The sequence below is a fragment of the Cydia strobilella genome, chromosome Z (assembly GCF_947568885.1).
Source record: "Cydia strobilella chromosome Z, ilCydStro3.1, whole genome shotgun sequence".
Classification (NCBI taxonomy): domain Eukaryota; kingdom Metazoa; phylum Arthropoda; class Insecta; order Lepidoptera; family Tortricidae; genus Cydia; species Cydia strobilella.
Window position 1 is genome coordinate 38,071,999 of NC_086068.1, and position 27,337 is coordinate 38,099,335.

The window sequence follows — 27,337 nt, forward strand, 5'->3', positions numbered from 1 at the left end:
CCACATGGTATGTTTAAAAGAAAGAAAAAAAAGTTTTTACTGCAGAATTTATGACGTCACAGCACAGCAACTACCCCCACCACTTTCGCGCGTGTCTTCTCATATATTTGTGTTCATGACATCATACTGAATGCACTGATACGAAATATATCCATATCAGAGACGACATAAGCGAAAATCGATTTCTAGAAGACTTCGAGAATAGGCCACCAACCAAGCCTAGAAGGAAAAATATAATTTCACATTCAGCATCCTCTCAAGTCGGCTGTATGTTTTTTCTTTAATAAAACTATTGTAAACAGGTTGTGAACGTCAAGAGGAATCTATCGATACGTCATTTAAAGAAATCCGTTCAATATCCTGGGCTTAAGGGTGTAGAGAATCATCAGTACTGTTACCCTACTTTCTAGTTAAGACGATAGTCGCTGATGTGTCCTTGAGCGTCTCAGCGTCTCTGTACCCGCACCCCGCTCACTGCGATCGTACGTGAATTTACCACAACGAGGTTTAAAGAATAGGCTACAGCCCAGAGGCGCGCGGTTGGCTATACTCGTATTTGTGTATCTTTTGCAGATATTTTGTCGTTTGAGTATGAGTAGATCATGCGTTTAGTGGAGGTCATAAATTATAATAAAAATATATTCCCTTAAGCATTATACTTTACAAGCCTCAATTAGTTAATTTGTGTTTTATCTGTTTCCTGTTTCTTACAAATAAATACCTAAGTCAATTCAACAGATTGCATTTATAGCTAGAGCTTGTTATGTATTAAATTGAGGCGTACAGTGTGTTTATTTTATAGTAATTTTTTATCCGTAATAAATAAATATAAATAATGCCATTTAATAGTTAACATAAAATTATGTACCTAGTCTACCTACATATAAAATTTTGGGAATTGTTACCTACCTATTAGTGTTAAACTAGTATTATTTTTCGAAGTTCGAAGTTTTCTCAAACATTACGTGGGAATATCATTATTACTTATATTACAAGCGCGCCACGACCAAATCAGCGCTCTGCAGTTTTTTTATTTTTTGGCCACAATAACTCCGATATAGTGGTTAACGGCTATGTATGATGAACCCCCGTGGACGTCAGCTGCTGCTCCGGTGGTGGGTTGAGGAATGGCAGCAAGCGAAACACGCAAAAAAAATATTGTCATCGCCTCCCGCTTGATACTTTGTCAGGTGATAGTTTAGATGCTAATGTGAATAAAAAAAATGGTCAGCCCGTTGAACCTGGGTGGACCGTCAGCTGGTCACATGAACACGTAAAAAAACTTTTCAGTCATCGCATCCCATTTCATTATACTTTGTCAGATATTAGTTTAGAATTTAGACGAAATTGTAAATAAAACAAATCGTCGCACGGTTGTATCGCGGTGGAAAGACCGTCAGCTGTTAAAACATTATTGTAAGTTTAAAAATAATATTAATTGATTTATTTAATTTAACTAGCCGTTAAGTAGAAATAACCAAAGTTAGCCGCAAAATGGCCCGTTGTATTATTTTTATTACGGTGAAACTATAAATTTTAAGAAAACAAATTAAATATTATTACAATTATAACATGAATTGTTAAACAATAAATAAAGATTCATATATATTTTTTTCATAATTTTTTTGCTTACCCATTTAGAAGAAATACGCTCTAGACCGTAACAGTAAGTAAGTATATAGTTTCTGAGTTAAAGAGGTATTATTTACCATTATAATAATTTACCACCTCCACGAAATGCAAGGTCTATTCGTATCTGAACAAAAAAACATTTGTAAAATACGAACTAACTATTGCGTTATAGCATAGGTACTCGTATTATCGTTGCGGTGGTAAGTAGTACGTTTGATTTTTACCTTTCGCCTTAATTTATAGTTTCGCGAAAAAAAAATACGACAGGCCGTTTTGGTCTTTTTACTAAACGGCTTAATCAATTGTAAGGGTCATTATTTATAAATAGTTTATAGTTGGATTATGCCTACTTTCATTTATGATTAGCTTATAAAAGAATATCAATTGACTCTTACTTGTCACTGTTCGTTTTCATCATCAACCATCACAAATCAATGGGGGATTAACCTAAACTAAAAAATAAATAAATATCTATATACAACGTAAATTGATAGCCTATATTAATCAATTAAAAATTGGTTTTGTTAGGAATCGAACTTTATTAAAAACGTAAAAATGGCAATATGTCCGCGCATGTTAGAAAACTTTTATTTTTATATTTCAAATGAAGCTTTCAAACATAAGTGGAAATATTGTCATTATTTTCGTAATATTAGGCTGCGAAACACCGTGTTAAGCGCGCTAAAGCGCGTCAGAACCGAATCGACTTTCTGCAGTTATTTAGTTTTTGGCCACAACAACTCAAATTTTGTTGCACTTGGACTCAGCACAAGCACACAGCCTCCTCGTCTCAAAGCTAGCACACGACTGCCGGCCACGCTTTTTTTGTGCTACATACGCACGAAATGTTGAATAATATTCGATTTCTTTAAAAAAATATTATTTTTTAACATTATGAAACGTTGCATTTGTAGTTCCTGTTAAAACCTTTATTTTAGTTTAAAAATAATTTTAATCGAATAAACCGTTTAGGAGATATAAGCAAAGTTAGTCGCAAAACGGCCTGTCGTAATGTTCCTTTTATGGAGAAACTATAAGTCATAGGGTAAAAGTCAAACGTTAGGAATGTTGTACATAAAATGTAGATTAATTTATATTCTTTTCTTAATTTTTTTTCGAACCGTTAAGCAGATATATACTCTAGAAAGTAAGAGTTTACGGCCAGCAATAGCGACTAGCGCCTTAAGTCGCAGTCGAGTAAAATGTTAATATTGGGGTAGATCATGTACAATTGTATGGACATAAGTGGAATTCCTATTCATCCAAGTTTCATATCAAGAGAATGTCCCCTGGAAAAGTATAAGCGCTCAATCTGGATTCAGCAAGTATTTTCTACAAGAAGATTTAATTTTTCCGCAAAAGTATGTAGGACTTTTTAACATAGAATTTAATAATCTTTAATGTAGCCTTACACACCATATTTCCATAGAATACGTAAATTCAGAGTAAAAAGTGATTTTTCCAGGAAGGCACACATTTTCCAACATGGCTGCGGTTCCTCGTGGTCCCCAAATATCAAATGGTGTGGACATGAAAAAGGGACCTTTAATTAACATATATACAAAATTTAATCACTGTCCAAGAGATTTCGCAGTTTGTCCTATTTCGATTGTGCTATTTGGTTCGACCGGCTCTCCTACCAACACCTACAGTGACGGACTAAATCTGCCTTTACTCGTTTACATGATGGTTGAAGAGGAAAAGCCGATAACGCCGAGAACGGCCGTCATACTCTGATAGATAGATAAGAACTTTATTGCAAAACATTATCGTGACAAAAAAAAACAAAAAAAAATAAAAATAAAAAATACTGTGCGAGATGTATGCATATTTTATCGTCATGTGCAGTCATATGTCTTATAACAACTTACAGATCGATGGCTTGGCCCGATTATATAAGGCTACAAAATTAGTAATTTAAGTTTTAAACTGGTAACACCGGTCATAGGTCGCATTGCTCATCATCATTGGTTGAGCCACTGCAGTGCACTGTTGCATGTTGTCATATTCCACCCATAAAAGTGTTCTGAATGTGTCATACTAGTGTAGGAAATAAAGGTAGTGGACCCCCGCAGTAATTCCTCTGCCAGAAAAAACTTTACAGTATGGTAAAGTATCAATAAATAAAGAGCATTGTATACATTTCCAAAGAATAATAATAATAGGATTTCAGTAAATACCTAAAGTCTTAAATCGTTAATATCTTTTTACGGAAAAATGCTCCGTTCAAACTTTCTTCACCGGACATATTCATGTTACGTATTGCAATAATATATGAAATATCAAAAAAAATATCCCAGCAGAAATACCAATATAAACAAAATATAATTTTTTGGCTTGTCTTGGACCGGAAAATTGCTCCGTCTAATTTTTTCACTGGAGTGCAATTTTATTGCCGTTTTATACCTACACAATGAAAATCTAAAAAAATACCGTGTAACTATACTATTTTCTGAAATTGCCTTTTTACTCCCTGTGGAAAATTTCTCTATCCCTTTTTTTTATTGCATTAAGTTCACAGTGTTCTTACCATTCAATTATAAAAAAATCCAAAAAAATAACGAGCGTATTAAAAACTAAACATACCGGGAGATTCGGTAGCAGTGTGGTAGGGAGCGGAGTGTACAAGCGGGGTGCGGGAGCAGTACCGGCCGCCGCCCGCGCGTGCGTCGCGCCTAGCCCGGCGGCGGCTTACTGTTTTCGTTTGTTATATTGTCTGTCGGTCGGTCGTACGGGAGCAAAGCTCGTTATTAAGCCACCAAACGAAGGAAAATCGGGGGAAATAATTCGTGTGTAGGCGAATTCTGGCATAGTTGTCGATAAAGGTGCCTGAAACAACATAATAAAAGTATTTATTATGTTGTTTCAGGCACCTGTATCGATATGATATATCATCATCATAGGGGTTAAGCTAACGGGTGGGGAGGGGGGGTTTCAAGGTCCCTTTTTTAGTTTTTCGTAAATAACTCGTAAACGGTGGCCCATAGCAAAAAAATGTCCTTTTACATAAATAATCGACATAAAATTGCGTAAAAGAAAGATTCCGTACACTTTTTCGCTAGGATCAATATTTAAAAAGATATTAAACGAGAATGATAATTAAAATCAAAGTTTTTTTTATATTTTCGTAAATAACTCGTAAACGGTGGCCAATAGCAAAAACTGTTATTGGACGTAAATAATCTACATAAAATTTACTACAGAAAGACTATGGATCCTTTTTGCTAGGCTTAATATTTAAAAAGATTAAAGAGGGAATGTTAATTATAATCAATTCGGTTCCTTTTTTTTAGTTTTTCGTAAATAATTTTTAAAGTATTACCTATAGCAAAAATAAATCTGATAAATAAATAATTTGCAGACAATTTCCTACAAGAAACAAGTGGTACATTTTTCGCTAGCATGAATATTTTAAAAAGATACTCAAGCGGGAAAGTTAATTATTATCCATTTGTCTTTTTTTCGTTTTTCGTAAATAACTCTTAAACGGAGACCCATAACAAAAAATGTCCTGTTACATAAATAATCTACATAAAATTTCCTATAAGAAAGAATCCATACACTTTTTCGCTAGGATCAATATTTAAAAAGATATTAAACGAGAAAATTAATTAAAATCAATTTTTTTTTATTTTTTCGTAAATAACTCGTAAACTGTGGCCAATAGCAAAAAATGTCGTTGAACGTAAATAATCTACACAAAATTTACTACAAAAAAGACGGTTAATTTTAATCAATTGTAAGATTCCTTTTTTCAGTTTTTCGTAGATAATTGGTAAAGAAATCTGATACACAAATAATTTACATATAATTTCCAACACTACAATTGGACACCCTCTTGCAGTCACAGGTTGGTGCGCAGCAGGGCAATCCTTTGGGGCGCTTAATTTTTTGCCTGGCAATTCAGAAGGTCATTTCCGGGCTGAAAGCGCCATTAAATGTTTGGTATTTGGATGACGGCACTATTGGTGGAAGCCTGGAAGTGGTCCTTGATGACCTTAAGGCTTTTATACCGGCTCTGAAGGCAATTGGACTGGAAGTCAACCCGTCTAAGTGTGAGTTTTTTACCTGTGCTGGTGGGGGCACAAACTGTTTTCCACAGTTTGAGTCAATTTTGCTCGGGATAAGACAGGTGGATAAGTCTACACTGAGGTTATTAGATGCTCCCATTATTGCTGAGGGTGTTACCTCTGTTCTTCAAGCCAAAGGGCGGGCGCTCTCGTCAGCGCGAGAACATTTGGGGCATCTATCTGGTCATGTAAGTCTCGTATTGCTGCGGAATTGCTTTGCGTTACCTCGGATGGTTTATATAATGCGAACATCTCCTACTTGGCTTTTTCAGCAAGAGGTATTGGATAACACGCTCAGAATTTCTTTAGAGTCGATTCTCAATGTAGCATTTGATTGCCTGTTCGATTTGGTGGTCTCGGGGTGCGTCGGGCTCAAGATGTCGGCTTGGTCTCTTTTTTGGCCTCTGCGCATGGGTCTACGGATCTTGTTGCTCGCATACTCTCTGTTTATGGCAGCAACGTCCGCATACCATATGCGTCGGATGCTTTGGAGAGATGGGTTGTGCTTTGTCCCGCCGACGACCGTCCGGATAGTTTGGGAGTCCAAAGGCAGTGGGACGACATTTTGTGTAGGCTCACCTTAACGGATTTGTTGGGTGGTGCTTCGGGGGCCGATTTGGCGCGTCTAAAGGCGACTTCAAGACCAGAGTCAGGTGCGTGGTTGCATGCTTTGCCCTCGCCACATTTGGGTACACTGCTTGACAATGATTCTTTGAGGATAGCAGTGGCCTTGACGTTAGGGGGTAAGGTGTGTGAGGCGCACCGTTGTATATGCGGTGTAATGGTGGAGGAAAACGGGCATCACGGCTTGAGTTGCCAAAGGTGTGCTGGACGTTTCCCGAGGCACCATTCCATAAATGACATAATACGTCGGGCTATGGTATCGGCCAATGTTCCATGTGTTCTGGAGCCACCGGGTTTGTCACGCACGGATGGCAAGAGGCCGGACGGGTTAACGTTGGTTCCCTGGCGGAAGGGGCGTTGTCTCTTATGGGATGCAACATGTGTAAGTACATATGCTGCGTCTCATTTGAGACACACTCTTAACGCTGCAGGATCGGCGGCGGAAACGGCTGCAAGGCTCAAACACGCCAAGTACTCCGCCTTGGAGGTGGTGTACGATTTCGTACCGGTTGCTGTGGAGACTGCTGGACCCTGGGGTAATGAGGCTCTGGAGCTTTTTAGGGAGTTGGGCAGGCGTTTAAGAGAGAGGGGTAATGACCCCCGCTCTGGATCTTGGCTGGTCCAACAGGTTTCCATCGCCATATAGCGTGGTAATGCTGCAAGCATAATGGGAACTTTTGGGCCGGTCTTGGTGCAGGGTGGGGATGGGCATTAGTTTATGGTTGTTTTTGACGAAGCTTGTTGCAGAAATTATGTTTTGTATTAGTGTTAATGTAGAATAAGGTCAGTACGAGGCTTGTGCGGATTACGTTTGTGTTTTGACGAAGCATGTGGCGGATTACCTTTTTGTATGATTTAATTACTAAATAAATATTTTTTAAATTATAACATTATTTTTTTAATTTCCTAAAAGAAACATGTGGTAACTTTTTGCTAGCATCAATACTTTAAAAAGATATTAAAGCGGGAAAGTTAATTATTATCAATTTTAAAGTCCTTTTTTTAGTTTTTCGTAAATAACGGTGGACCATAGCAGAAAAGTTTCTGGTAAATAAATAATCTACATAAAATTTTCTACAAAAAACATTCCGAAAACTTTTCTCTAGGATCAATATTTAAAACGAAATTAAAGGAATAAAGTTAATTACAATCAATTCAGAGGTAACTTTTTAAAAGTTTTTTGTAAATATCTCGTAAACGGTGGTCAATTGCAAAAAAAATATACAAAAATATTTCAGAAAATTTGCTACAAAAAAGGTATTTTACACTTTTTAGCTACGACCAATATTTAATAAGATATTAAAGAGGAAAAGTTAATTTTAATCAATTCTCAGGTCCCTTTTTTTAGATTTTCGTAAATAATTTGTGAAGTATGACCAATAGCAAAAAAAAATCTTAAACATAAATAATTGGTATACAATTTCCTACAAGAAACATGTGGAACACTTTTCCCTAAGATCAATATTTATAAAACTATTAAAGTGGGAAAGTTAAGTAATGTGTAGAATTGTTTATAATTTAATTTCCCCTTTTAATACCTCATTAAATATTGATCCTAGCTAAAAGTGTTTCACATGTTCCTTGTAGAAAAGTTTGTGTAAATTATTTGTGTACAAGATTTTTTTTTTGCTATAAGTAAGTAAGTAAGTAAATATTCTTTATTGCACCAAAATTATACATTTTACATACATGTAAAACTACAAAGAAATATTTAAAGAAAAAATAGAACCAGGTAACAACAGGCGGTCTTATTGCTAAAAAGCGATCTCTTCCAGACAACCTTTGGGTAGCAGGAAATGTAGAACTCATACAAAAGTCAACAGGTAGTGCAAAGAGCTTAAATATGGAGACTATTAAACACAAACACACATACTACAATTACTACTTATACATATAAGTATTAAAACGAAACCTAACACACAAATAACTATATAACTATAGAGCTATAGCTTATACTTTACAAATTATTTACGAAAAACTGAAAAAAAGGAACCTAAGAATTGATTTTAATTAACTTTCTCGTTTAATATCTTTTTAAATATTGATCCAAGCGAAAAAGTGTATGAAATCTTTCTTGTAGGCAATTTTACGTAGATTATTTATGTAACAGGACATTTATGGGCCACCGTTTACGAGTTATTTACGAAAAACTAAAAAACCGGCCAAGTGCGAGTCGGACTCGCGCACCGATGGTTCGTAATAGGGTCCCGGTTTTACCCTTTGGGTACGGAACCCTAAAAAGGGACCTTTACACCTCCCTCTACCCGTTAGCTTCACCCCCATCCATAACATAACTTTTAGTATGTTGTTTCAGGCACCTTTACCTACAACTGTGCCAAAATACGCTTACACACGAATTATTTCCCCTTAATGGCAATTTTTGGGCTTCGTTTGGTGGCCTATATATGAAACTACGTAAGTATATATTATTCGGCAAAAAAAACGCTGTTTTTGGCAAAAATTTCATTTTTGGTACAAGCTTTTATCACTGACTGTACTTTTCTTTCCACAGGCAACTAATACTCATTGCGACAATTCTAAAAACCCCAAACACAATTAGGTTGCATTGTTTTATCACAAGTTCCTATGGCCACCTCCTGTATCCATCATCAGATCAGCTCGATGGTACCATAATATTGCATTGTCACCCGACTTTGTGTGTGCAAATTTTAAGTTTCATCGGAAACCGGAAAGTGGGTCAAATTTAACTTTGACCCGTACAAACATAGTTACATAGGTACATTGCAAGTTAAATAAAAGCTTGTAAAAATCACTAAATGTAGTGTAAAGAATCACACACCAGTGACAACGACAACTCCCTTCTTAAGTACGGGCTGCGGGTCACGCGGTCGGGTCGGGACGCTAATCTGCACTTAACTGCTAAAGGAAGACGGTACATTATTGCGTAACCGCGGGACGGATTTATCTTCGCTTCCAAAATTTCGGTGTTCTGGATGATACATCTTTTGGATATTTTGGATTTAAGTGTATACGTGACTACTTAGTATATATTTAAAAAGAAATCAGGCTGAGAAATTTTCCACTCAGTTTTTATTAGTTCTAAAATACATACATTTGGGTATGCATTTTTTTTTTTTGGGTTTTCTTATCCACTACGCCAAATTATATTCTAAGATCATATAAGAAGAAAAAAATGACAGAGCAAGTTTCCAATGAAAATGAGAGTCAAAAAAAGGAATTATAATAAAAAAAAATATTCTCATGTTTGACAAAAGTTTTAGATTTTTTTCTAGTATCACATATTGATACAAAAAACTGATTTGGTAAAATAATTTTGGACGGAGGAATTACTCAGTTCAATATATAAACAGATTTGTATTTTTACGTATAATTACTTAAGTTAGGAGTGTTTTTTTTTTGATATTTATATGTTAGTTACGGCTCATACTATACAATAACCAAGCAAAATTTCATCGACTGGGAAATTAATGCATGGGTCTCCATACAGCAACTTGCTTCATTTCCTACACTATACCTGACCCTGCTAGTGTTACAGGATATTGGCTATGTAATGCAGGAAATTCGGGTAAATATTAGAGATTTTATGTCAAAGAATAATTTATTATGTCAGTTTTGTATAATATAAAAATAATACAATTTAAATAATAACCACTTTAAAAGTTCAACGATTCGTAAAAAGCACGACAGTTGGAGATGTAAAACGAAGAATGTAGACAAATTAATTAAAACTCCGGATTATTCCGAAAGAAGTCCGGAAAAATGTATAATCGACTTGCTAGATAAAGAACCAAATGCAGTAAAGCAGTAGTGGAGCTGGGAGTGGAAAGTGGAGAAACGAGGGATGGGCTCAGCTAATCCAGGCCGTTCCTGCGCTGCGGAAACAATTTGTGCTCGGCCTGCTCGACGCGCCGCGCCGCGCCCGCCAGCTGCTCCGACGCTGCCGCCGCAGCCGCGCCGCACGTCTCAGCTATCTCTTGTATTCCAAGCGATACCTGCCAAAAAACCAATCATGAAATAAACTCTCATTTACTGAAGTACACTGAATTAAGGAAGTACATGTGTATGACTTCTGTACGTCAATGAATTTTGATGACGTGAATGAATCTTGTATTTATGTTAGGGGACTTTTATCTTATGGCTCCTCTACACGATGGCCCAGCGCTGGACCAGCGGGATTGCCATGCGATGGTTATGGCTCCTCTATACACGATGGCCCAAAGCTGGACCAGCGAGATGGCCATACGATGGTTGAGAGCACGCACTATGGAATGGGCCACGTGCAGATGCGTACGCACCATCGCTGGCCCACTACCTTTGATGTGCGGACGATAAACCGACACCGTGGCCATCCCATCGCGCCATAAGCCATCCGACACCACTACCCTCTCTACACGCTGGCCCATCTTAGTGGTATGATGGCCCATCGTGTAGAGGAGTCATTAAAATAATGCCTATTAATACGAAGCGTCATGTAATTCGTTTAATATCTGAAAGTCTTGCAGTGTCTACAGTGTGTGTTTATATGTATAAAGCGGTTAACGTGCCATTTTCAAGCATCAAGAAAAAATAACGGCAAGACCAGCATTAATACTAGCGAGTTTTTGCGGTGTTGGAGACCGAGATGAAGCTTACAGGCCAATACCGCTGCGGCCTGGTTTTAGTTACTTATGTATAATTATGTATCGAGTGTTATATAAAATTACTATGAAATAAAACAATGTTTTATTTCAATTACCTACATTTTGTGCATATCTAAATATTTTCGTACTAATTAGAACATATCATATAACCGTAAGTTGAAAGCTAAATAAAATAATTAAGTATCCTAAATGTATGTTTCGGTGATTTTAAGATTTTTATACAGATCAGTTCACTAATAATCATGCAAAGCAAAGACAAATTTCGTTACAGTATAAGCGGTACGGTACCGTTATTTTTTATCGGTACCGGTTATTATGTTTCACAGCTTCATTCTTTGCGATTTAAAGTTAACATAGTGTAGTAGCACCCCCAAGCATCAGCCTTGCACGGTTTCTTCGACTTTTTGCTTTCTGCTTAATTCAGTGCGACTGTAGCCTTACCACGAGTTTGAGACTACATATTCGCTGACGTCTTCGTAACTTACTTTTCATACATATACTTAACGCATAAGTTTTGAATGATTCACGGTTAGTTTCACTAGGCTTATATTGACCGGGATATAGACCGTGATTACCTTTTGAATTGTTTACAAAATGCACAACAAAAACAACAAGATGGATGTAACTGCGTCGAAATATCGGGAGCTCATAAACAATTCAAAAGGTAATCACGGTCTATATCCCGGTCAATATAAGTCTAGTGATATACTTAACGCATATACACTAAAAAAGATACTTAATATTAATTATTTCATACTTTTTGAAGTCGGTTTTCTTTTTTTTGTAAAAAGTTTTTATTTTGAAAATAACGATGTGTAAAATGGGAAACGTTATTCGACTAAACATTGCTTAAACGAAAAGATTACTCTGCCAAATGAAAATCGTCCAATAATAGTTCTGCTAATATACACATAAGCGAACTGAACTGTATGTGAACCAAGAGTCTGCGTAACGTTAGTCGACCAAAAGTTACATCTACAAATAAACCACTCTGCGAATCGATGTTCGGCGAATCGTTGTCTGCGAATCGATAATCTGCTAAAAATTTCTCGGAGAATCATTAACTACATATTCGCTAACGAACACACTACATCTCAAACTCGTGGTAAGGCTACAATTGTACTGCATCAAATTGGTGATTTTCGGGAGGAAATGCTTGAGTTACTTTAGAAAACATCGAAATTACCATACACGTGCCTTAAAAAATTGAGGAGTTCCCTCAATTTCTTATGGATTTTATCATCAGATCAGAACCTCGCAGAATCAATTATGGGAAGAACTCGATGGTCAAACAAAAAAAAAATAGAAGGTACTCAAATCGGACCATGGGCGCCGGAGTAATCGCTGAGAGAAGTTCTGCTAATCAATATTAATGCCAAATGAACATTCTACCTGTGTTTCGACCAATGGTTTCTCGGGTAATTGTGACAGTTTCTAAGTGATTATTCTACGAATAGTAACTATGCGTATCAATGCTCTGCTTATTGACTACTCTTGCAAACGACTATTATGCGTAATGAGATTTTGCCAATCGTTACTCGACCAAAGAACCCGTCGGCGAATCGTTATCGGCGAAACAAAAATCGGCGAATTTTTGTCGGAAAATCAATAGGACACCACAACAGATATAGATGTAGAAATAACAAAGTCAATTGATTTGAGAACAATTACTGTAGTATATGACATTTATTTCAGTTTATAATTTATATACAAATTGCATTGGGTGTGTTTATCGACCTCAAAAAAGCATTCGATACTGTTAGCCATGGCATTTTACTCAAAAAAACTTAGTAATAAAATAGGAATAACCGGCGCCGCCTTCAATATTTTTGAATCGTACCTCAAAAACCGACAACAGGTAGTTAGGATTGGAAATCACCAGAGTAAACCTCAAAACATCACATTCGGTGTGCCACAAGGCTCCATAATCGGACCACTGCTATTTACAGTATATATTAACAATATACATGAAGTAGAACTCAATGGTCACTTATCTCTTTACGCTGATGACACTTGTCTCTTTTATTTTGGCGCTTCGATTGCTGAATTGATTACTCAAGCACAAGAAGATCTTGATAAATTATATTCCTGGTTTCGTTATAACCTTCTTACAGTGAATACTTCCAAAACATCTTACGTTATTTTTAAAGCGAAAAATAAAAAAATACCGTCGCATTTGCCTTTTAAAATCAACGGAGAAGTACTACAGCAAAAAACAAACGAAAAATACTTAGGCCTTACATTAGACACCTTTCTAAACTAGACAACACACACTAATAAAAAAACCGGCCAAGTGCGAGTCGGACTCGCGCACGAAGGGTTGCGTACCATTACGAAAAAAAAACAGCAAAAATATCACGTCTGTTGTATGGGAGCCCCATTTAAATATTTATATAATGAGAACAAAATGCTGCACTTCATGATAAAAGCAAGCCGCTTTGCACAGTGATAGTAGGGACCAAACTGAGTGATTTGACCCGCAGCAGCGGCAGTTTCACCCCTTAGGTACAGATGTGGCGCCACTTCTTTAAAAAATATTTCAAAAAATTCTACAAGCTAAACCAATGAACCGATTTAAATATTCAATATCTCAAATAAAAGCTCATTATAGGTATATACATTACTTTGAAAAAAATACTCAAAAAATATATATTGAATACTTTCGACAAAAAATGGCATCTTAAGTTTTTTTTTTACTCGATTGATAGTTTTTACTTGATTTCTCAAAAAAAATGTATGGAATATGAATATATTACTGAATAAAGAATGCATGTATATATTACTGAATAAAGAACAAGTATTATAAAAAAAACCCGACACCGATATCTCTCATACTTCACGAAATATGAAAGTTTGAATGCGAGTGTAAATTTCTTCAAGATATATTTCAAAAAATTCTACAAGCTAAACTATTTGACCGATTTCAATGTTTAATATCTAAAATAAAAGCTCATTATATACATTACTTATAAAAAATATTAAAAAAACATATACTGAATACTTTTGGCAAAAAACGGCATCTTAAGTTTTTTTTTCTTACTTGATTGATAGTTTTTACTTGATTTCATAAAAAAAAAATGGAACATGAATACTTATATATTATATATAGTACTGAGTATATAAAAAGTATTACAAAAAAAAACTCGACACCGATATCTTTCATTCTTCACGAAATATATAAGTTCAATTATGCACGCTCTTACAAATAAATTTATTTAAAAGAAATCTTCAACCGCAGTAAGTGCACTGATTTTAATATAAAACGTGTCATATGAAAATAAATCCCCCAATTTATTTTAATAAATAACAAAATTATAACTAAAACTGAATAAAGTTTTTTGCTGCTCTCTATAAACATGCACTTCGAGCAACTTACCAAGCGGGCCATATATGAGGAAACGCTCTGAAATCAGAAGTTTCCATACCATGCCCATCTTCTTTGGGATGGACTAAGGAAAAAGAGAGTTGGACTCCGGAATGGTCGGCAGTTACAGCAATTTGGTCGCAATTAAGCCTCTTGGACCATTGCGGCTGCAAATCTGGCTGCGAAACTATGCGTTGTGGGTGTCCCCGCGTCAGCTTACCGTGCACAGCCCAGTGTAAATCATGTAAAGGTAGCTGTACAAATCAAAAGTAAGTTAATGTAATTTTCAATCCAGGGTTATTTTGCATGCTGACCACTGATTATAGGTCTGGCACAAACTTATAGGTTATCAACAATTAATGGTTATCAACTAGGCACAAAAATAATTCAACAGTAATCTACAGGCACAAAAATAATTCAAAAGTAATCTTCAGCAACCAGTTCATGTATGATCAGTGATTTTGTAGTATTGGAATGGTACGAGTACTTCAAGACGACTTTTCTTTTTCAGTTCTACATCTACCGGTGAACCCGAGGAGGACATTAACGTTTTTTGTTTACAAATATAGTCACTTTAAATAAAAATTATTTATAATTGTATATGTATACGCGCATAATATTTTTTTGTAATTGAGCACCAGGAAAGTACATTTCGATGCTAGTGCGAAAAGTATGTGATTACTTCACGAGTACCGAGATATCGGAACGAGTCAAGAATTACATATCCGCACGTGTATCGAACGACGTTTTTAAAAAAAATAAGAAAAGCAACAAGTAAGGAATGGAATTTGAAACTTTTATATTATTAATTCTGTGACATCATTGACATTGACATTATGAAGAGGTGTTTTTCTAGCTTTTATTCGACTAGAATAGATTTTGTTATTATTATTGAACCCATTTCAATGAAAGTTTTTTTTTTCAAATGCATGTTCTATAAGACAGAAACAATTATAACAATTAAAACATTGTACTATTATTACCTAAATATCGTTATTTACGATTATTTGTGTATCGTATATTTAAAAAAACAATATCGAATGTTGCCTTTGGAAACTTGAAACATTCTTGCTGTAAGAAAATACGCCTCTTCTTTGACAGGCGTTCCGTTCCATTCAGACAACTTATTAAGAACGGTTTTTCAACATTAAAAAATAAACGTGTTATAATACTTATAATGATGAAGAGGTAAGTAATAAAATATGAAATATGCATATTTTTCGTATTCTTACATTAACAGTAGGTTTTTATGTTGATTACTACGTTTAAAGGAAACTAATATTAACACTCATCAATAAGTAGTCATGAATTGGAACAGGTAAAAATTTAAAAAAATTGGAAAAGTAAAAAGCACTAGTTCGCGAAAACCAACTGTATTAAAAAAAAATATTCAGTTTTTATTTATTAAAATAAATTGGGTGATTTCTTTTCATATGACACATTTCATATTAAAATCAGTGCACTTACTGCGGTTGAAGATTTCTTTTAAATAAATTTATTTGTAAAAACGTGCATAATTTAACTTAAATATTTTGTGAAGAATGAAAGGTATCGTGTCGGTTTTTTAGGGTTCCGTACCCAAAGGGTAAAAACGGGACCCTATTACTAAGACTCCGCTGTCCGTCTGTCTGTCTGTCTGTCACCAGGTCTCATGAACCGTGATAGCTAGACAGTTGAAATTTTCACAGATGATGTATTTCTGTTGCCGCTATAACAACAAATACTATAAACAGAATAATATAAATATTTAAATGAGGCTCCCATACAACAAACGTGATTTTTTTGCAGTTTTTTTCCGTAATGGTACGGAACCCTTCGTGCGCGAGTCCGACTCGCACTTGGCCGGTTTTTTTTGTAATACTTTTATATACTCAGTACTATATATGTATATAGGTATATATTTATTAAACTATTCATGTTCCATAATATTTTTTAAGGTATCAAGTAAAAACTATCAATCGAGTAAGAAAAAAAACTTAAGATGCCGATTTTTGGCAAAAGGATTCGGTATATGTTTTTTGAGTATTTTTTTGTAAGTAATGTATATAATGAGCTTTTATTTGAGATATTAAACATTGAAATCGGTCAAATAGTAAAGCATGTAGATTTGTTTGAAATTACATTCAAACTTTTATATTTCGTGAAGTATGAGAGGTATCGGTGTCGGGTTTTTTTTTATAATACTTGTTATTTATTTAGTAATATATACATGCATTAATCTATACATGTTCCATACATATTTTTTGAGAAACCGAGTAAAAACTATCAATCGAGTAAAAAAAATTAAGATGTCGTTTTTTTGTCGAAAGTATTCAGTATATATTTTTTGTGTATTTTTTTAAAAGTAATGTATATAATGGGCTTTCATTTGAGATATTAAACATTTAAATCGTTTCATTGGTTTAGCTTGTAGAATTTTTTGAAATATTTTTTAAAGAAGTGGCGCCATCTCTGTTCCTAAGGGGTGAAACTTGCGCTGCTGCGGGTCAAATCGCTCAGTTTGGTCCCTACTAGCACTGTGCAAAGCGGCTTGCTTTTATCATGAAGTGCAGCATCCGGGCAAAAAATGGCCATAACAAGTATGACTAGTATTGTACACTGCCTTCCACATCGAGTACGCCAGACTATATACAACTCTCTAGTCAAACCCCATCTAATGTATTTAATTGAAATCTGGGGTAATGCATGTAAAACAAACCTGAAACCACTTCAAATTGCGGAAAATAAAATCATAAAAATGCTTTTTCATTACGACTATCTAACACCCAGTAAACAAATATACAAGGAAACAAAAATTTTGAATATTAAACAACTATATATCTACAGGACATGTATAAAATAAAATAAAAATAAAAAAGCCCTTTATTCGATGTAAAAAACGGTTACATATAAATTTGAAAAAATAAAACAATCTTAAAATTAGTGTTTAATTACATGAATCCCTAGTGGTTCTCGGGGGAGCCTCACCCCTAGAGAACGCGTCCACAGGTGGCGGATAGTGGAACGCCCGCCTGGAGCTCCAGGAGGGTAGGAGTGAAATAAAATAGCTCCCGCGGACCAACAGGCCGGAGAAGGCTACTCCGTTAACAAACCCCTGTGTCGGGCTTCTTTGACATCTTCAGAGGCGAGGTCGGCAACAGTGCTGGATGTTTGGACTGGAGCATTCAGAAGAGATGGTGGCGGATGAGCCCAATAGGGCCAACGGCAGCCCTCGCGCTCTAAGGAGGGTGACAGTCTTGGCGTCAGGTGGCAACCGGCCGTAAAACTAATAGCCAAAATTTTCTCCTCGTTCAAATCATGATAAGTACAACTAAAAGAATCCAAGTCAATACTAGGGCGTCCCCCGTAAGCGACGTGAGTGCACATGCGAATAAACAGAATGTTAGGGCGTACCCCCAAAGCGACGTACAAAATGACAAGAATATGCATTCGCGAACCGACAAACCAACTATCAGACTTGCTACATGGAACCTGGGGTCTCTTAATGGTAGAAGCCAGGAACTTAGCAAAACTCTTGAAAGAAGAAATATTAATGCATGCTGTATTCAGGAGACTAGGTGGAAGGGATCCAGGTCGAGGGACATAGGACTAGGCTACCAACTTATCTATCATGGCACTTCTACTACACGAAATGGGGTAGCCATCGCACTAGACTCCCATCTTAAAGAAAGGATCATCCAGATCGAAAGAAAAAGCGACCGCCTGATTGCTGTAAAGTTGGCCATGGATAAACAACCGCCTTTAAATCTAATTTCGGCGTATGCTCCACAGGTAGGATGTCCAGAAGCAGAAAAATCTCAGTTCTGGGAAGATTTTGATGACTTGATCAATCAGATACCTTCTCCGGAAATGAAATATATCGGCGGAGATTTGAACGGACATGTAGGCGTTTCCACGGATGCATACCCGGGAGTACATGGAAATCGAGGCTATGGGACTATAAATAAACAGGGGGAAGAAATCTTGGAATTTGGAATGAGACATAACCTCGCCATCATTAACACCTTCTTTCAAAAGAAACCAGAACACCTGATCACGTATAAAAGCTCAAGACATGGTACACAAATAGACTATATTTTAGCAGATAAGAACTTACTTCGAAACTTTAGGGATTGTAAAGTGATACCGGGAGAAGCGCTTACTTCGCAGCATAGAATATTAGTAGCATGTCTCAAACTACCCAGGCCTATTAAGACAACCATTGATAGAACCCCAAAAATCAAGTGGGGACTACTTTACAGCCCTAAAGGTGGAGACCTTATTGCTACTCTCAAACAGTATCTGGAGGATGACATGAACAACGATTACAACAACAATGCCGAAAGTATGTGGTCAAATTTTGCACGCACTTGTAAAACCCATTCTTCCAACATCTTAGGAGTCTCAAAGGGAATACTTTCTAATAACAAGGACCCAAGGTGGTGGAATGATGATGTTAAAGGAGCTATAGCTGCTAAAAGAACTCTATTCAAATTATGGCAGACCACTCAACTAGAGGAGGACCGCATAGAGTACAAAAAGGCTAAACAAGAAGCGAAGCGGAAGGTAGCCCAAAATAGAGCCCAATCTCAGGAATGTTTTTATAGCAGACTGGAAGATGCTAAGAACGACTCAGAAATCTTCAAAATCGCAAAGCAGCGTCATAAGTCCACATTGGATATCAAAGTCATCAAATACATCCGTGATGAAAACGGTCTCCTACTAACAAATAATAAAGACATAAGCCAGAGATGGCGTCAATACTATGAAAGGCTCCTTAACGAAGAATTCCCAAGCCAACCACTGCCCTTAATAAAACCTTCTGCGGGACCAATATTAGAAATAAGTATTTCAGAAGTTAAACTTGCAGTCTCTAAAATGAAGAACCATAGAGCCGCTGGCCCAGACGAAATACCCTCTGATATATGGAAACAAACAGGACCCATAGGGCTTGAATGGCTCACCAAACTATTTAACGCGGTCCTAAACTCAAATAAGATCCCAGATCAATGGCGACAAAGTTCAATCGTTCCATTTTTTAAGAACAAGGGCGACGTCAGCGTCTGTGGGAATTATAGGGGTATAAAACTAACTTCTCACACCCTCAAATTATGGGAAAAGATATTACACAACCGCTTCTTAAATCACGTTGTCATCTCTGAAAACCAGTACGGTTTCACACAATCCAAATCCACTATCGATGCTATACAAGCGGTACGAATCGTCATGGAAAAGCATCGGTCCAGCCGGGAAGACTTGCACCTCGTCTTCATAGACCTTGAGAAGGCGTTTGACCGCGTACCACGAAATCTGGTATGGCAAGCAATGAGAGCGCAAGGTATACAAGAAACATATGTTGCTTTAGTCCAGGACATGTACCATAGGTGTAGCGCAAACGTGAGAAGTCTAGCCGGAGTGAGCAAGACGTTTGAAGTAAATGTTGGCGTACATCAAGGTTCAGCGTTAAGCCCATTACTGTTCAACTTAGTAATGGACTATCTCACCAAGGATATCCAAACTCCCTTGCCATGGTGTATTTTATATGCGGACGACATCGTACTCATTGACAAAAGTGCACAACAACTGCAAACGACCCTAGAACAATGGAGGCAGGCTCTGGAAAGAAATGGACTTCGCATCAGCAGAAGTAAGACCGAGCATTTAGAATGCAAGTTCAGTAGCGATACCACCACCTCCAACAGGATCTATATCGAAGGAGATCAACTTCCAAAGGTATCTCAATTCAAATATCTCGGAACGATGCTGACGGCCGATGGTGCCATTGAATCCGACGTCACTCACAGAGTCAACGCTGGCTGGCAAAGATGGAGAGCCCTCTCTGGTGTTCTTTGCGATACAAGAATGCCAATCAAAGTCAAGGGCAAAGTTTACAAAACAGCCGTGAGACCGGCAATGATGTACGGTGCTGAATGCTGGGCAATCAAAAAGGCGCACGAACAAAAATTACATGTGGCAGAGATGAAGATGCTGAGGTGGGCGGCTGGAGTAACAAGACTCGATAAAGTGAAAAATGAATACATCAGAGGTAGTTACAAAGTTGCGCCCATCACAGATAAAGTCACGGAAAGTAGGCTTCGCTGGTATGGCCACGTGATGAGACGCCCCGAAGACCACGTAGTTCGGCAAGCCTTGGCATTGCCGAACAGGGAAGCAAACAGAAAAGGAAGACCTAAAGCCACGTGGTGGTCTACTGTGACCCGCGACTTGGAACGAGCCCAACTTACCCCAAGGACAACTCAGGACAGACGGTACTGGCGCATGAGAACGAGGAGAGCCGACCCCAAATAATGGGAACAGGGCAAAGAGAAAGAAGAAGACATGAATCCCTAGTGGGTAAAGGCCTCCTCCAGTGCTGCCCATTTGTCCCTGTCCTGTGCTAATGACATCCAGTCTGTGCCGGCTGTTCCTTTTATGTCATCTTCCCAACGTGTAAGTGGTCTGCCTTGGCCCCTTCTGCCAAGTGGGCCTCTCCATTTAGTGACTTTCGATGTCCATCTCTTGTCTGTTAGTCTTGCTGTATGGCCTGCCCACTTCCACTTAAGTTTCTTTGCATAACTCAAGGCATCTGTTGCTCTTGTTTTTTCTCTTATTTTAGAGTGTCTTATTTTGTCTATTTTTCTTATATTGAGCATGCTTCTTTCTAACGCGCGTTGACAAGTGATAATTTTCTTTTGAGCGTTTGCTGTGAATTTCCATGTTTGGCTTCCATATGTCATACATGGCAAGACGCTTGAGTTCAGGACTTTAGTTTTAATGGCTATTGGCATGTTGCTTTTAAATATGTCTTTAAGGCTCCAGTATTTGTTCCATGTTTGTTTTATTCGCCTTTCTATTTCCAATTCATTATTAAATTTATTAAAACTAATGTTTTTCCCTAGGTAGGGACATGTATACTAATAAAAAAAAATCTAAGTAATATGATTCATAGTCAAATCACATTTATTAAAAAACACCAAATATCGAAACGCAATAGCCGACGAAAGGATCACATTGTTTTGCCACAAATAAAAAGCGCTCAGGGTAAACGAATGGTGACTTTTGCAGGAGTACAGTTATATAATAAATTACCTAATACTATAAAAAACGCACGTACTTTCGAAATATTTTAAAATAGCTTAAAACACCATATCCTAAATGACGAAAGCCTTCCGAGTTATAACTGAGCTACTGTTTTACTGTTTCCACTATGTACACCTTGTTTTTGCAACTTGCTTCACAGAATAACTAATAGTACTGCTTGCTCGTTGCAATTCTATGCCTACCTCATTTTTAATGTGTAATTTCTGGATCTCTCGATCTTATAGTTATGTATGAAAATCCCTTCAATTACAAAACATGTAATTTTAGTGATACTGCATGCTTAGTACTTAGAAATTGAATAATATTATTGCTTTCATTTATCGTATTATAATACTGCATGTTTGTTAAAGCAAACATTTAATTTTGTAAAATGTAAATACTTTATCTACTATATAATATGAATGTTATGTACAGCCCGTTAACTCTTAGAACGACATTAGTTTTTCGGGTAAAATCGGACGTAATCGCGTAATAGAAAGTGACAGTTTCTTACTGATTTAGTTGCAATCCAACACCCAAAGAGTGCAGTCGTCTTTTCAGCCTTAAAATATATAGAGTAGTTAATACCACCATAACTAGTAGGTAAACAATATATTTAATTTCATATTTGTTGACAACTAAATGGGGACTCGTCTCAAAAAGGGTATTTCTGTAAATGGTCAATCACGGGAAATCATATATAATGTATACAAATATTTTTTTCTACTCGTCGAGTATAATCTGTGTATTACAACTTCATATGCAACACTACAACCTTACTCTTTTCAACGTTGGATAGTCTATGGCACTTCCGACTCAAGCATAAGAATTTTATCGATACGGTTTAGTCAAGTATAAAAATTTTGAAAATAGAACTTCATACATTTCGATAAAATATTTCTTGTTTAAGGAGACTCGATTCAATGCAAATTAGCCTACTTAAACACGCTGCGTCGCATCTGCTTTGTGATTGGTTGGCCAACAAAAACATTTTATTTTATGTTGGAGTAGAAACAATTGCTTCATAAGTCAGAAACGCGCATGTGACACCCTTCATATAGCAACATTCATACCCTACGAAAACCGCTTAGCGTTGCTTGTTAGTCTCCATAGGCTACGGTGGCCAAAATCGAGAAAAAAACTGTCTTAAAATTGAATTTAGCAAGGAGCAGGTACCAGGGCCTCATGAGTTACGAGAAGGTGTCGTTGACCAACCCGCCGGGGGCGCTAGGCCCGGCGGCCGGGGCGCGTACGAGTATGAAGATATCGCGGGCTGCGGCAGCTCGCGTATAGCTGTATACTTTTGGTTTGTTTACCTATATGATTCTACTAGTTGAAAGTTTTATTTTTTTGTCTCGTAGAAAAAGTATTGTATACAATAGTGATATAATCAAGCTTTTCAATCTCGTACCTTAACTTAAGCAACTCAGCAAGCTTCGTTGCTTAAACACGGTACTCGACTGAAAAGCTCTCTATTATATCACGATTGTATAAAATACTATTCCCCTCACTAGCTCGGAAAGTTGTCGTTTATCCTTCAATACAAGCGGGGAAAAACGCGTTTTATCCACTAGTGGGGAAAGTAATTTGACCTTGGATGGAGCGTGTTTAAGTAGCTTGACAGATAACAAAACGTAAAACGCTCATGATAATGGTTAGTTAGATATTAATTATCATTAAATAAATGGTTTGAGAATCTGATAAAAAATACCAAATTTTGCTTTATTTAATGATTTTAAGTCATAAACCTTAAAATTCCATAAGAAACGTTTGTTTTTTATAATGATGTTAAATATAATTCTGAACGCACAAGTTGAGTCGATGCAATTTCAAAACGCATCGTTGACATTTCATACATCAGAAATGTCAACATTGTCAACAATTTTTTTACTTAAAACCTTTTCTCACCGACTCGCGTAAAAATACACAACTTCCAGAGTTTTCTGTTATAATATCGTAATCGTAGAAATGAGTGGTTCCAGTGATGAAGATGATCTAACGCCTGTGGATGTTGCACTTTCCTCGCTATAGTGAGGTGAAAAGTTTTGTGTTACACACGGGCGCAAATGTATTTTACTTCTCGTGTGTTGAAACACTCGCTACGCTCAGGATTCTATTTTAGAACCACTCTCTTCGCTCGTGGTTCACCTATAGAATGCTTTCGCTTGCTCGTGTTTCAATTCTACACTCGCGGGTAAAATACAACTTTGCACCCTTGTATAACAAATAACTATTTCAAAAGAAGCGGAAACTTTTAAGAATAGTGATACTTGTAAATATTTTAATAAAATTCAAGACCGGGTGATAGAAGCAACAGGAATTACAAAACATACATTAAGAAAAATATTAAGCGAAGCCGACCAAAAACCTCCATCCATGCCCTTTGAAACGCCAAAGAAAACGAGACCGAGAAAGGACTGTGTTAAATCTGGATATTTGGCGACTAGTCGGGAAAGCCGACTATCCGGCCACATTTGTAGTCGGCGATTAGTCGGCGACTAGTTGGCCAAAATGGCCGATTAGTCGGCCTTTTATTAGTTACAGAAAAACAGGACATAAACTAAATAAACAGCAAATACATTTGATAAAATTTCCATTTTATTCAATGAAATTAATTATACTTTATACCTGCTAAGGGTGCATACAAATATTGTTATTCATATTATTATATTAAATTCATGTGTAGGGAGTAAATAGATAGATTTATTTGTTTCTTAAAGAAAAAGACAGTACTTTATACAAAGATATAAAACAAAATGCTTTCACGAAAAGATCTTCAACTTAAAATTGAAACAGCAAAAATAACAACTTATGAAGTAAAATATTAAATAAAAGATAAAATGTTACGAATAAACAATGTGATGTGACTCACAAAAAAGAGGTATTGCCGAAATATGAAAAAAGAATGTATGTCGTCGCAGTCCATTCATTTAATAGTTGGTTGACTTGGTTGCAATTACAAACGTTTTATTACAGTGCCTATGTAATTTTTATTATTTGAGGCGCGCGGGTCTCTTAAGGAAAGTCTATTTTGCTCAAAATGCTCAAATGGCAATAGGCTTATTTTTGCATAAAGCTTGTATTTGAAGGAAATATTTTTTTTCGAATATTTGATGCCGTAATATCTCGTAGCATATGCATTTCCTTGGTTAAATTGTCATTTAATTGCTTAAAATGTAAAATAAAATGCATTAAAATTACGCGCAAAAAGCTAAAACGACGAAAGGAACAAGAAAATTGTTTTACAAATGCATCCTAACTTAGACATAGCTGCTGCAGTGACCATCTGAATGTAAACTTTAAAGAGAAATAATGATTTATGAATTTGGCCGACTAGCCGACTAGTCGGCCGACTTATCGGCCATCGGAGCGCCGATTAGTCGGCTAGTCGGCCAAATCAATAGTCGGTACATCACTAATTACGATGTAATCAGGAGGATGGTATATGATTTCCTTAATAGATTCAAAGAACTCCCGAATTTGAAAAATTTGCGGTTGAAGCTAATAGAAGCTATTAATTTCAAGGGTTCTACAGTCAGGCTACGAAAAATGGGATTTCGGTACTGTATAACAAGGGATAATCGAAAAACTTTGATGGAAAAGCATGATGTGCGACTGAAAAAGACCAAATATTTAGATAAAATTAAAATAAGCAGGAATGAAGGAAGGGATATAGTGTATATGGACGAGTCGTATATACACACGTCGCACGTTGGTAGCAAAGGTTGGTCAGACTCTAGCAACGCAGGAATTAAAAAACTAATATCCAAAGGACAACGTTTCATAATAGCTCACGCCGGCAGTGAAAATGGTTTTATACCTGGTGCGTTGCTTATGTACAAATCTACAGACACAACAGGCGATTATCAAAAGAGATGAATAGCGAGAACTATGAAAAATGGCTTAAAAATCAGCGTATTCCAAATTTGCCGACGAATTCAGTGTTAGTTGTTGATAATGCCCCATATCACACGACGACCGGTCTGGCCTAGTGGGTAGTGACCCTGCCTGTGAAGCCGATGGTCCTGGGTTCGAACCCCCGTAAAGGGCATTTATTTGTGTGATGAGCACAGATATTTACCTAAGTCTTGGGTGTTTTCTATGTATTTATGTATTTATATGTCGGCTTAGTGCCGTTGTCAGGGTCTTTGGGTTGCTCAAGATCCGACATGTGGACGTGTAAGACGACTATTTTAGCAGCAGTAAGTAAAACAATGGAACACTTTTAATATGCGGTATATTGATCAAAACAAATTACACATTAATCACTTTCGATAATTAACAACAACAATAATTTACTAGGAATATTCTAAGTCAATCACTAGAGGCACAACGATCCGTCGGAGGTCCGCAACAGAATGCCGGCGCGGGCGCAGTGGACCGGTTTTTATGCCTTCCCACTGCTTGTTGCCCCACCGCTCCGAAGTTCCGTTAGGTGGCGCCATCTGGTCTGAAGCGCACCTTGGCCTCAATTTAGTCAATAGAACGTCTTATTTCATTTTGCCGACACGGCCTTCCTGACTTTCGCACGTCCTCGGGCGCCTAATCTGTAAACATTTACCATAAATTTCACTTAAATCTTAATCATAATAAAATTCATCATCACTTTGACTACAAATCAATTCATCAGACTTATGTCACTCCAACGGATTTCGTCCTGCACTTGTTACAGCTCTGCGCCTCTATCTGGGGGCCGACACTCATATAGAGTGAGGCAAGCCAGAAGATTGCAGCCAGTCAACAAATATGCAGCTCACTCTCACACAAAATACTGCAGTCTCACATTCGGCTAGTCCCAGGGACTACCGGAATGTCTTCCATCTCATTATGCACCTCAACATCTACTACCATCGGACTATTCTCATTAGTGTCGCTTTCACTTGCCGACACGGTCTCATCCTCCGCAAAAATATCATCACACATAACCTCTGCCACTTCAGTCAGCCCTGCTCGCCCTTTAGGTACCTCTCGCAAGCTTTCATGGGGGTATTTATAGGTCCTACTTGAGCCATCAATGTTTTGCAGTTCATAGCGGTCATTTTCCAAAACTCTAGTAATTTTAAAAGGCCCTTTAAACTTTCGATCTAGCTTAGTCTGGTTACGTTCGCAACACTTCAAGAACACAAAATCACCTTCACTAAATGGTTTTACCTGAGCTTTGCCCCTGTCAAATCTTTCTTTATCGGAATTAGCTAAAGAAAGAATATTATCAGCCGCGAGTTGCCTGTCTTCCTCCAAAGTATTCCTATTATTATCGTTAGCGTCTACATCGTGTATTATCTTTGCAATACCTAATGGTTGGCTCTTAATACCGAGCATGAGCTCGATGGGCGTAAAACCCGTTACGCGGCATCTTGTTGTATTTAAAACTAACTGAATTTCTTCAAGTTCATCCCTCCAGACACTATCATCATTATTTTCCACTATTGTTAAAAGATTTTTAAGAGTCTGCATAACTCTTTCTACCTGTCCATTTGCTCGACTAGCTCCGGTCGCAATGATGTGTAAATCTATGTGATTTTCGATGCAAAAGGCCCTAAACTCATTACTGACAAAGCAGCGCCCTTGATCTACAATGACTCGTTTTGGGGGTCCAAATAAACTTACGGCATATTCTAAAGTGTGAACTGCATTGGTGGAATCTAAATGTAGTGTGTGACGCAACAAAACGTATTTGGTAAATGCATCAATAGTCACGAAAACGTACTCTTTTCTTTGACTTTTACCGCTAAGTTTACCACTAATATCGATATGCACGGTATGCCAAGGAATAGACACTTTAGGGATTGGATGTAATTGAATTTGTTGCGCTCCAGAAGTTCCTTTACATGTTTTACATATTAGACAAGAGTCAACAAATCTTTTTACCGCCTTAGCCATTCCCTGAAACCAGTAACAGTCATACAGCTTATCCAATGTCTTTTCGTAACCAAGATGTTTGAGTTCTACGTGAATATGACTAATGA

The 27,337-nt window shown here is 37.0% G+C and overlaps 1 protein-coding gene across 2 annotated transcripts in view; it reads right to left on the reverse strand.

Annotated features, from left to right (window-relative positions):
• The window catches only part of LOC134754943 (uncharacterized), a 246,828-nt gene that overhangs the window by 196,787 nt on the left and 22,704 nt on the right, over positions 1 to 27,337 (reverse strand). The window contains exon 4 of one of the 2 annotated variants that reach the window (XM_063691425.1): positions 9,888 to 10,300. The exons of the other annotated variant lie outside the window; for it this stretch is intronic. Coding sequence (XP_063547495.1) covers positions 10,160 to 10,300 — 141 coding nt within the window. The 3' untranslated portion in view covers positions 9,888 to 10,159. Of the gene's footprint in view, positions 1 to 9,887; positions 10,301 to 27,337 lie in introns of those variants that run through there. 2 annotated transcript variants of the gene reach the window in all.